Source organism: Adiantum capillus-veneris, chromosome 19, assembly GCF_014529385.1.
Source record: "Adiantum capillus-veneris isolate H3 chromosome 19, ASM1452938v2, whole genome shotgun sequence".
NCBI classification, from domain to species: domain Eukaryota; kingdom Viridiplantae; phylum Streptophyta; class Polypodiopsida; order Polypodiales; family Pteridaceae; genus Adiantum; species Adiantum capillus-veneris.
The window spans coordinates 109,450,746-109,462,301 of NC_140949.1; the positions used below are offsets into that span (position 1 = coordinate 109,450,746).

Sequence of the window (11,556 nt, forward strand, 5' to 3'; positions counted from 1 at the left end):
CGGAAATACATTGGGTTTTTATAACCCCGGGGTCGCTAAAACAGTGTCGATACGGAAACGTCGCTATAAGCGTCACTATAATGATCGCTATATGCGTCGCTATAAAGGTCTCTATATAGCGACGCCTATAGCGACGATTATGACGACGTTTGTAGGCCATCTATAGCGACGTTTATAGCGACGCTATAGAGCCTTATATAGCGACGCCCGAGAGGAAATTTTTTTGGTGGCAGGGCATTCAAAGGGCATTGAATGCCCTGCCACCCATCAACCATATTGAATAATTGATTCACCTTTGAAAAAAAGTGCAAAGGTAGATATAGACCCAAAATAGTCACCCACAAGACATTATAACCATTAACTCCATCATCCATAGTACGTATTGGTTGCAAAATAAAGATACAAAACTGACAAGCGTGAATTGATGAAAGTAAATCAATGACAATTGTACACATCATAGGCAAAATCACTTGATTGTTAAACTTTGCAAATGTAATAGTTACAACACCATTGTCATTATTGAAAAAATATACATGGTTTTCAAAAATACGTATAAAAGTCGTCTCATGATCCATAAGCTATGAAAAAAAGAAACTAATGCTATCTAGCTACGGCTATACTGACGTCGTCTAATCAAACGTCTCATCGCGTCCAAGCGGTGTATTTGTTGGATTCTGCAAAAAAAAAAAGACAGCTTTCTATAAGTATAAACATATAGCGTCTTTTAATATAAAACAATATAGCAAATAGAAAAGAGTAAACCCTAATACTAACCATGCCACCACAAGAACTCAGAATGTCCATGAGGGCATTTAAGCCCTTCTTGCCTGCGTACTCACGCTCGTACGGTGTGGGATCACGTCATGTCATCGACCACTGTCAAAACATGCAAAGAATCCATTATGTTAGAATTTAAAGACCCATAAACCCTAAACTATCAAACATATAGAGCAATGGGAAAACACTTACAAAATCGGCCTCAAATGATGCCCACCCGTCGCTCCCCAAGTGGTGCAAGCTCCCTGCCTCTACTCGCGCTCTGGCTGCCTCATTTTGTTGCTTCCACTTGTCGGGATTCTCGCGCGTTGCTTTCTTTGCATTCTTCCAATCTTCTTTGGCCAGCCAATCTGGTCTATTCCACCCATGCTTGATTTCTTTTTGCACTTCAGAACGCTTGTGCTTGCAGTATTGGCGCATTCGAACCTTCATCAGGTCTTCATTGAAGCGCTCATCCCGTGTTGGAACGGGAAACTCGTCATGAAGCATGTTGATGACTCTGTCTTTTAAATCACTCGGTACTTCACTCCAGGTGTTAAGTATGTAGTGTCTAAACACCTGAGAGCAAAGACCGCGCATGCGCGAAATCACCTTCTTGCCTTCATCATCCAAGATGATGCCGCCGCTGAAGTCGACGGAGTAAGGCAAACCCTCTTGCCACTGACCCGTGAACTTGGGTGTCTCAACAAGGGTCTCTAGCGACGTGCCAACGGGGTTACGGACGTCAGGTGTCTCCATTGGAGTCTGGGCCCCGAAGCGAGGAGGGAGAGCTTTCATTGAAAAGAGAGAGCCTCCTCATTCAAGAAGTTTATCCTAACTACTGCTATCGTTGTTGGTGAAAGTGGAGCCATGCAAACACAACATATATGAGTCAACTGCCATTATGCTCCCCATAAAAGAGGGTGATCAGCCATAATATGGCCAACTAGGGGTGAAAGTGGAGCCATGCAAACACAACATATATGAGTCAACTGCCATTATGCTCCCCATAAAAGAGGGTGACCAGCCATAATATGGCCAACTAGGGGTGGCCCAACATAAGGACCCCAAGGCCCCTCCATTGGCCAACCAAGGATTCTCTATGGGGCCTCCTCCTAAGGGCCCTAGACAACCCTCCACCCAATGTCAAGGCGGCAACTCCAAGATGCAGGAGGTGTGGTCCTCTCCAACACTCTAGAAATACCAAGCATATTTTTTCGAGTAGTTCATCACACTAGCCAAAGAATCAAGGCTAATAGACCTTTGCACCCTGTTACTTTTTAGGCGTTTTGCACCCTGTTACACATGTAAAGTGGACACTGATGTTGGGGAAGATTCTCCTTATATGGATGTACTACCTCGGATGACTAGTCGGACAATGTGGATTGGGTCCACTTAGCAGCAACCATAGACACTTGGGTAAACAGGGGGACGGCCTGGGTAACACCTGAGGGGGATGAAATGCCACCACTCGTACCCTTAAATATGCTAGAAGCAATGCATATAGCTTTTGATGACCTACAAGATGAAGGTTTGACTGGCATTGGAACTAGTAGCATCTCACAAGACTATAGCCCACACAATTTGGGTCAGAATCATCAATTAAATTGACTCTAAGGACGAAGAATATGAGTTAAATCTTAGTGCAAATGTGGGGACAAACCATTCAGGGCCCAATGGTACCCTAGATGACAATCTATCCAAGGGAACAAAAGACACAAGTAGCAATTCATCTAGTGAATCTTCACTAGAGATGAGCCGTAATAAAAAATTAGACAAGAAGAGTAAGAGATATAAGAGGCGACAATATCGAGCAAATATGCTAGCTAGAATAAATGAGAAGAAATCTATCGCAAAATGGCTTAATTATATAGGGGCATATGATGCTCATCGAAAGTTGGTAGATAATTGGAGTGAATACCTTCAAAGCGTTATGTGGTGTAGTCCACAACCCATTGACATCACACAACTAGAGGCTACGGAGAAGCCAAAGTTGAGTCGTATCGTAAGGAGATGACAATATTGAGAGTTTGCTAAATAACAAAAGGGATTGGAAGTGAAATCACAGTCCACAGAACAAAAGGACCCCAGAGACTTACACCCTGCACCTAAACATTTCAAATCCTACACCACCGAGGAATGTAAGGTTGTGTATACAAAGGCTCAAAGAAAACCTATCGATGGAAGCAATGGAGTTTATGAACAGTCCAACGATAGTTAAGGAAATAGAGTTAGAGTCCAAACCTGTTTTCATTGCTTAAGATCTGATAGAGACTGAGGAGTGTGTACTTAAAGAACTTCTCAAGGAATTTAGGGATATATTTGCCTAGACATATCATGATATGAAAGGTGTTCCACCTTCTGTGGTGCAATACACAATCCCCATGAATAGCATGGCTAAACCAGTTCAGCAATGACCCTACCTAATGAATCCTAAATATGCAAAGATCGTTCAAGAAGAGATTGACAAGCTTGTGAAATGTGGATTCATATACCCTATTGAGCACTCAGAATGGGTTTCTCCGATAGTGATTGTGTCAAAAAAGAATGGGAAACTCAGAGTGTGCGTGGATCTCAAGAAGGTCAATGCCGCCACTAGGAGGGACCATTACCCCTTGCCATATTTAGAACATGTGCTTGAAAGAGTTACAGGGAAGGAAGCTTATAGCTTTTTAGATGGGTACTTTGGCTACAATCAAATCACAATTGCACTAGAGGACCAAGCTAAAATAGCTTTTATAACCAAATTTAGAGTGTTCCCATTTCGTGTTATGGCTTTTGGCTTAACCAATGCCCTTGCTACCTTTCAAAGATTAATATAAACTACTTTTAGAGAATATTTGAGGGAGTTTTGTGAAGCTTTCTTAGTGACCTTTGTGTTTATTACTCTTGGAAAGAACATCCATCACTCTTTCCAATAAGAAGTGAGTACGCCCACTTTCCCATGAATTTAAGTTACTTTCTTCTTGGATGACACTAGGTATGGCTAGGGGTCTATGGACTTTGTGAGGTTGTTGTTGCATAGGGAAGAATGCGTCTGTAATCTGGATCTGCCTAGGTGTTGGTTCTAGATCCCTTTGGTATCTTCTACCAAAATCCTTAATTGCTTGACTCGCTCGATCTCCTCTGTAGAGTTTGGATAAGTTCCTATCTTTTTCTTGGATCCTGGCCATTGTGTCTCATGACGATCTTCCTTGTTGTTTTTTTCTTAGTGGGCATTTTGATCTCCATGGTTTCACCTGAATTAGAATCCTCTTCAGTCTCGTTCATATATGCGGGTCGTCACCAGTCCCTATGTTGGTCTTTGAACTAGGTTCTGACTTTGCTGCTTTTTGCGATCTCTTCCTTCGTGTTTTCTTCTTCTTCTGAGATTGGGCAATTGATGCCGTGTCTCTTTTCTCATGTATATGTCTGTCCATGCTAAGGTTGGTCTATTGGCCATCGCGTGCTTAAATAATATGCAACCCTTAGCTTGATGACCATACCTCCCACATGCATTGCAATTCCCATTGAATTTTACTCTAAAAGTAAGGCATTCACTGGTACTATGCAGACCCATAGCGTAACGAGCACCATTGTTGCTCCCTTCTTGGCTCCTTAGCAATAGGCTTTAGGGTCATTGACTAATGCCCCGATGCTTGCGAGCTAGTAGATTTAGACTCAACAGACACTCTTTCTCATTGAATCATTAAATTGCCCTCCAATTGGATCGCATTGGTGGTGACTGCTTCCCAAGTGGTGATACCTCTAATGACTAGGCCATCTTAGATATCCTCATGTTGTAATCCCCTAATGAATATATCAAGCAATTGATTATTATTGAAGCGCTCATTTGGATTACAATGAGAATTCAAATGCTTCAAGTGACTAATAAAGTCCCTCGCCGACTCTCGTTCCTCTTGTTGGTCTTTCTAGAGTTGAGAGGCTACACCCCAAAGCACTCTCTCTCGTATGTATTCTTTCAAGAACAGTCTCCTAAGAGTAAGGTAAATCATTTTCTATACCAATCCCCAGCCTTCCCACTTAAGGTTACGCTTAAAGCATTTCTCTTATGCAAGTCATTGTGTTCTCCTAGAGAATTGTATATTTATTCAAACACTTCGATATGCTTTTTCATATCCCCGTCTCCACTAAATTTTTGTGTGAGCTTGGCTATTTGTACTGCCTTACTTCTAGGCTCTCTATCAGGCATGTTACGCATATTCTCAGCAATAGATCTATCGATGGTTTGAGCAAATACTACCAAATCTCCTAAATAAGCAGGTATAGTGGCCGCAGGTGTAGGCGCTCCTGGAACTACATGTGGGATGGGAGTTGACCTTGGCCTTGGCATATGCACAGCCCTCGGGTCCCATACCTCATATGGTGGTGTACCACGTGGTGGTCCAAAGTTCATAGGTGTGGCCCTAGGCATAGCCAGTGCCGGATACAACATGTTATTGCTAAATGGTATGGCTCCACTTGAATAAGAGCTAGGATAATGCCATTGTGGAGTGTGAGCCCTTGGCATAATTGGGTGTCGGAGCTACGTGGGCACTGTGAGGTGTGACATGTACATAGGCTTGATGCACACCTGTAGGTATTGTTGGGAACATTGTGCTACTAGGTAGCGGTGCAGTGCTAACAAACGGGGTCCAATGTGTACTTTTTGTACTCATCACCGGAGTAGGTATCTTAGCCATAGTGTCTCTGAGAGACAGATGATCTAGATTTGGAAAAATAAAACCACTACATGTGGGTTCAGACTGTACCGAAACTCCAAGCGATACAATATATGAAGGGTCCATTGGACTCACTGAAGGAGTTTTCATCTGTGATAGTGTCGGTTGTCTGGCCTTGCCCGTATCCAAGAATCTCATAAGGTCCGTTGAAGGAATGTTAATCCCTTGGTTTTGCCTCTCCGATTGGATGATGCTATGGATGACATTGTAGACCATCTGTTGCCGCTCCTCTAGACTTGTGGTGCTAGAAGTAGATTGTATAGGCTTCTAACCAACCTATATGGTATGTATAACCCGTGTATAGGTCAGTCAAGGTTTCAGTTTATAGGTCATATTCCCAATTTTCATTGAGAAATAACCCTTCTAGGCCCGGCGTACTAGAGGTTTCCCTTGAGGTGGAAGCATTGTTGTTCCCCACAGTTTGAACCACATTGCCTACTAACTCAAGAGCACTCGATTTCTATGACTATTGTCCCAGGGGTCTTTCCCTTCATGGCTCCATTTCCCTCTCACTAGCCGCTTGCATATAGCGCTCAACTTCTTGCACCTCCGCAAGACTCCTACCATCGGGTAGGAGAACTTCGGGGGGTGATTGCTTTGCAGGGTCTTCTATGAAAGCAGGGGGTAGGATATTGACCACTACAAGAGGTTGTGTGCTCTTGTGACATTGTTAGCGACGGAAATACATTGGGTTTTTATAACCCCGGGGTCGCTAAAACAGTGTCGATACGGAAACGTCGCTATAAGCGTCACTATAATGATCGCTATATGCGTCGCTATAAAGGTCTCTATATAGCGACGCCTATAGCGACGATTATGACGACGTTTGTAGGCCATCTATAGCGACGTTTATAGCGACGCTATAGAGCCTTATATAGCGACGCCCGAGAGGAAATTTTTTTGGTGGCAGGGCATTCAAAGGGCATTGAATGCCCTGCCACCCATCAACCATATTGAATAATTGATTCACCTTTGAAAAAAAGTGCAAAGGTAGATATAGACCCAAAATAGTCACCCACAAGACATTATAACCATTAACTCCATCATCCATAGTACGTATTGGTTGCAAAATAAAGATACAAAACTGACAAGCGTGAATTGATGAAAGTAAATCAATGACAATTGTACACATCATAGGCAAAATCACTTGATTGTTAAACTTTGCAAATGTAATAGTTACAACACCATTGTCATTATTGAAAAAATATACATGGTTTTCAAAAATACGTATAAAAGTCGTCTCATGATCCATAAGCTATGAAAAAAAGAAACTAATGCTATCTAGCTACGGCTATACTGACGTCGTCTAATCAAACGTCTCATCGCGTCCAAGCGGTGTATTTGTTGGATTCTGCAAAAAAAAAAAGACAGCTTTCTATAAGTATAAACATATAGCGTCTTTTAATATAAAACAATATAGCAAATAGAAAAGAGTAAACCCTAATACTAACCATGCCACCACAAGAACTCAGAATGTCCATGAGGGCATTTAAGCCCTTCTTGCCTGCGTACTCACGCTCGTACGGTGTGGGATCACGTCATGTCATCGACCACTGTCAAAACATGCAAAGAATCCATTATGTTAGAATTTAAAGACCCATAAACCCTAAACTATCAAACATATAGAGCAATGGGAAAACACTTACAAAATCGGCCTCAAATGATGCCCACCCGTCGCTCCCCAAGTGGTGCAAGCTCCCTGCCTCTACTCGCGCTCTGGCTGCCTCATTTTGTTGCTTCCACTTGTCGGGATTCTCACGCGTTGCTTTCTTTGCATTCTTCCAATCTTCTTTGGCCAGCCAATCTGGTCTATTCCACCCATGCTTGATTTCTTTTTGCACTTCAGAACGCTTGTGCTTGCAGTATTGGCGCATTCGAACCTTCATCAGGTCTTCATTGAAGCGCTCATCCCGTGTTGGAACGGGAAACTCGTCATGAAGCATGTTGATGACTCTGTCTTTTAAATCACTCGGTACTTCACTCCAGGTGTTAAGTATGTAGTGTCTAAACACCTGAGAGCAAAGACCGCGCATGCGCGAAATCACCTTCTTGCCTTCATCATCCAAGATGATGCCGCCGCTGAAGTCGACGGAGTAAGGCAAACCCTCTTGCCACTGACCCGTGAACTTGGGTGTCTCAACAAGGGTCTCTAGCGACGTGCCAACGGGGTTACGGACGTCAGGTGTCTCCATTGGAGTCTGGGCCCCGAAGCGAGGAGGGAGAGCTTTCATTGAGAAGAGAGAGCCTCCTCATTCAAGAAGTTTATCCTAACTACTGCTATCGTTGTTGGTGAAAGTGGAGCCATGCAAACACAACATATATGAGTCAACTGCCATTATGCTCCCCATAAAAGAGGGTGATCAGCCATAATATGGCCAACTAGGGGTGAAAGTGGAGCCATGCAAACACAACATATATGAGTCAACTGCCATTATGCTCCCCATAAAAGAGGGTGACCAGCCATAATATGGCCAACTAGGGGTGGCCCAACATAAGGACCCCAAGGCCCCTCCATTGGCCAACCAAGGATTCTCTATGGGGCCTCCTCCTAAGGGCCCTAGACAACCCTCCACCCAATGTCAAGGCGGCAACTCCAAGATGCAGGAGGTGTGGTCCTCTCCAACACTCTAGAAATACCAAGCATATTTTTTCGAGTAGTTCATCACACTAGCCAAAGAATCAAGGCTAATAGACCTTTGCACCCTGTTACTTTTTAGGCGTTTTGCACCCTGTTACACATGTAAAGTGGACACTGATGTTGGGGAAGATTCTCCTTATATGGATGTACTACCTCGGATGACTAGTCGGACAATGTGGATTGGGTCCACTTAGCAGCAACCATAGACACTTGGGTAAACAGGGGGACGGCCTGGGTAACACCTGAGGGGGATGAAATGCCACCACTCGTACCCTTAAATATGCTAGAAGCAATGCATATAGCTTTTGATGACCTACAAGATGAAGGTTTGACTGGCATTGGAACTAGTAGCATCTCACAAGACTATAGCCCACACAATTTGGGTCAGAATCATCAATTAAATTGACTCTAAGGACGAAGAATATGAGTTAAATCTTAGTGCAAATGTGGGGACAAACCATTCAGGGCCCAATGGTACCCTAGATGACAATCTATCCAAGGGAACAAAAGACACAAGTAGCAATTCATCTAGTGAATCTTCACTAGAGATGAGCCGTAATAAAAAATTAGACAAGAAGAGTAAGAGATATAAGAGGCGACAATATCGAGCAAATATGCTAGCTAGAATAAATGAGAAGAAATCTATCGCAAAATGGCTTAATTATATAGGGGCATATGATGCTCATCGAAAGTTGGTAGATAATTGGAGTGAATACCTTCAAAGCGTTATGTGGTGTAGTCCACAACCCATTGACATCACACAACTAGAGGCTACGGAGAAGCCAAAGTTGAGTCGTATCGTAAGGAGATGACAATATTGAGAGTTTGCTAAATAACAAAAGGGATTGGAAGTGAAATCACAGTCCACAGAACAAAAGGACCCCAGAGACTTACACCCTGCACCTAAACATTTCAAATCCTACACCACCGAGGAATGTAAGGTTGTGTATACAAAGGCTCAAAGAAAACCTATCGATGGAAGCAATGGAGTTTATGAACAGTCCAACGATAGTTAAGGAAATAGAGTTAGAGTCCAAACCTGTTTTCATTGCTTAAGATCTGATAGAGACTGAGGAGTGTGTACTTAAAGAACTTCTCAAGGAATTTAGGGATATATTTGCCTAGACATATCATGATATGAAAGGTGTTCCACCTTCTGTGGTGCAATACACAATCCCCATGAATAGCATGGCTAAACCAGTTCAGCAATGACCCTACCTAATGAATCCTAAATATGCAAAGATCGTTCAAGAAGAGATTGACAAGCTTGTGAAATGTGGATTCATATACCCTATTGAGCACTCAGAATGGGTTTCTCCGATAGTGATTGTGTCAAAAAAGAATGGGAAACTCAGAGTGTGCGTGGATCTCAAGAAGGTCAATGCCGCCACTAGGAGGGACCATTACCCCTTGCCATATTTAGAACATGTGCTTGAAAGAGTTACAGGGAAGGAAGCTTATAGCTTTTTAGATGGGTACTTTGGCTACAATCAAATCACAATTGCACTAGAGGACCAAGCTAAAATAGCTTTTATAACCAAATTTAGAGTGTTCCCATTTCGTGTTATGGCTTTTGGCTTAACCAATGCCCTTGCTACCTTTCAAAGATTAATATAAACTACTTTTAGAGAATATTTGAGGGAGTTTTGTGAAGCTTTCTTAGTGACCTTTGTGTTTATTACTCTTGGAAAGAACATCCATCACTCTTTCCAATAAGAAGTGAGTACGCCCACTTTCCCATGAATTTAAGTTACTTTCTTCTTGGATGACACTAGGTATGGCTAGGGGTCTATGGACTTTGTGAGGTTGTTGTTGCATAGGGAAGAATGCGTCTGTAATCTGGATCTGCCTAGGTGTTGGTTCTAGATCCCTTTGGTATCTTCTACCAAAATCCTTAATTGCTTGACTCGCTCGATCTCCTCTGTAGAGTTTGGATAAGTTCCTATCTTTTTCTTGGATCCTGGCCATTGTGTCTCATGACGATCTTCCTTGTTGTTTTTTTCTTAGTGGGCATTTTGATCTCCATGGTTTCACCTGAATTAGAATCCTCTTCAGTCTCGTTCATATATGCGGGTCGTCACCAGTCCCTATGTTGGTCTTTGAACTAGGTTCTGACTTTGCTGCTTTTTGCGATCTCTTCCTTCGTGTTTTCTTCTTCTTCTGAGATTGGGCAATTGATGCCGTGTCTCTTTTCTCATGTATATGTCTGTCCATGCTAAGGTTGGTCTATTGGCCATCGCGTGCTTAAATAATATGCAACCCTTAGCTTGATGACCATACCTCCCACATGCATTGCAATTCCCATTGAATTTTACTCTAAAAGTAAGGCATTCACTGGTACTATGCAGACCCATAGCGTAACGAGCACCATTGTTGCTCCCTTCTTGGCTCCTTAGCAATAGGCTTTAGGGTCATTGACTAATGCCCCGATGCTTGCGAGCTAGTAGATTTAGACTCAACAGACACTCTTTCTCATTGAATCATTAAATTGCCCTCCAATTGGATCGCATTGGTGGTGACTGCTTCCCAAGTGGTGATACCTCTAATGACTAGGCCATCTTAGATATCCTCATGTTGTAATCCCCTAATGAATATATCAAGCAATTGATTATTATTGAAGCGCTCATTTGGATTACAATGAGAATTCAAATGCTTCAAGTGACTAATAAAGTCCCTCGCCGACTCTCGTTCCTCTTGTTGGTCTTTCTAGAGTTGAGAGGCTACACCCCAAAGCACTCCCTCTCGTATGTATTCTTTCAAGAACAGTCTCCTAAGAGTAAGGTAAATCATTTTCTATACCAATCCCCAGCCTTCCCACTTAAGGTTACGCTTAAAGCATTTCTCTTATGCAAGTCATTGTGTTCTCCTAGAGAATTGTATATTTATTCAAACACTTCGATATGCTTTTTCATATCCCCGTCTCCACTAAATTTTTGTGTGAGCTTGGCTATTTGTACTGCCTTACTTCTAGGCTCTCTATCAGGCATGTTACGCATATTCTCAGCAATAGATCTATCGATGGTTTGAGCAAATACTACCAAATCTCCTAAATAAGCAGGTATAGTGGCCGCAGGTGTAGGCGCTCCTGGAACTACATGTGGGATGGGAGTTGACCTTGGCCTTGGCATATGCACAGCCCTCGGGTCCCATACCTCATATGGTGGTGTACCACGTGGTGGTCCAAAGTTCATAGGTGTGGCCCTAGGCATAGCCAGTGCCGGATACAACATGTTATTGCTAAATGGTATGGCTCCACTTGAATAAGAGCTAGGATAATGCCATTGTGGAGTGTGAGCCCTTGGCATAATTGGGTGTCGGAGCTACGTGGGCACTGTGAGGTGTGACATGTACATAGGCTTGATGCACACCTGTAGGTATTGTTGGGAACATTGTGCTACTAGGTAGCGGTGCAGTGCTAACAAACGGGGTCCAATGTGTACT

The 11,556-nt window shown here is 42.9% G+C and overlaps 1 protein-coding gene across 1 annotated transcript; it reads right to left on the minus strand.

Annotated features, from left to right (window-relative positions):
- Window positions 1-500: 500 nt before the first annotated feature.
- On the minus strand, window positions 501-1,362 carry LOC147434643 (uncharacterized). The gene is made up of 3 exons (XM_086489999.1): window positions 970-1,362; window positions 775-876; window positions 501-674 (listed from the first exon to the last, which is right to left on the minus strand). Exons 1-2 carry the CDS (start codon window positions 1,354-1,356, stop codon window positions 862-864), a joined length of 402 nt encoding a protein of 133 aa, XP_086346125.1. The 5' UTR covers window positions 1,357-1,362; the 3' UTR covers window positions 501-674; window positions 775-861.
- Window positions 1,363-11,556: the final 10,194 nt, after the last annotated feature.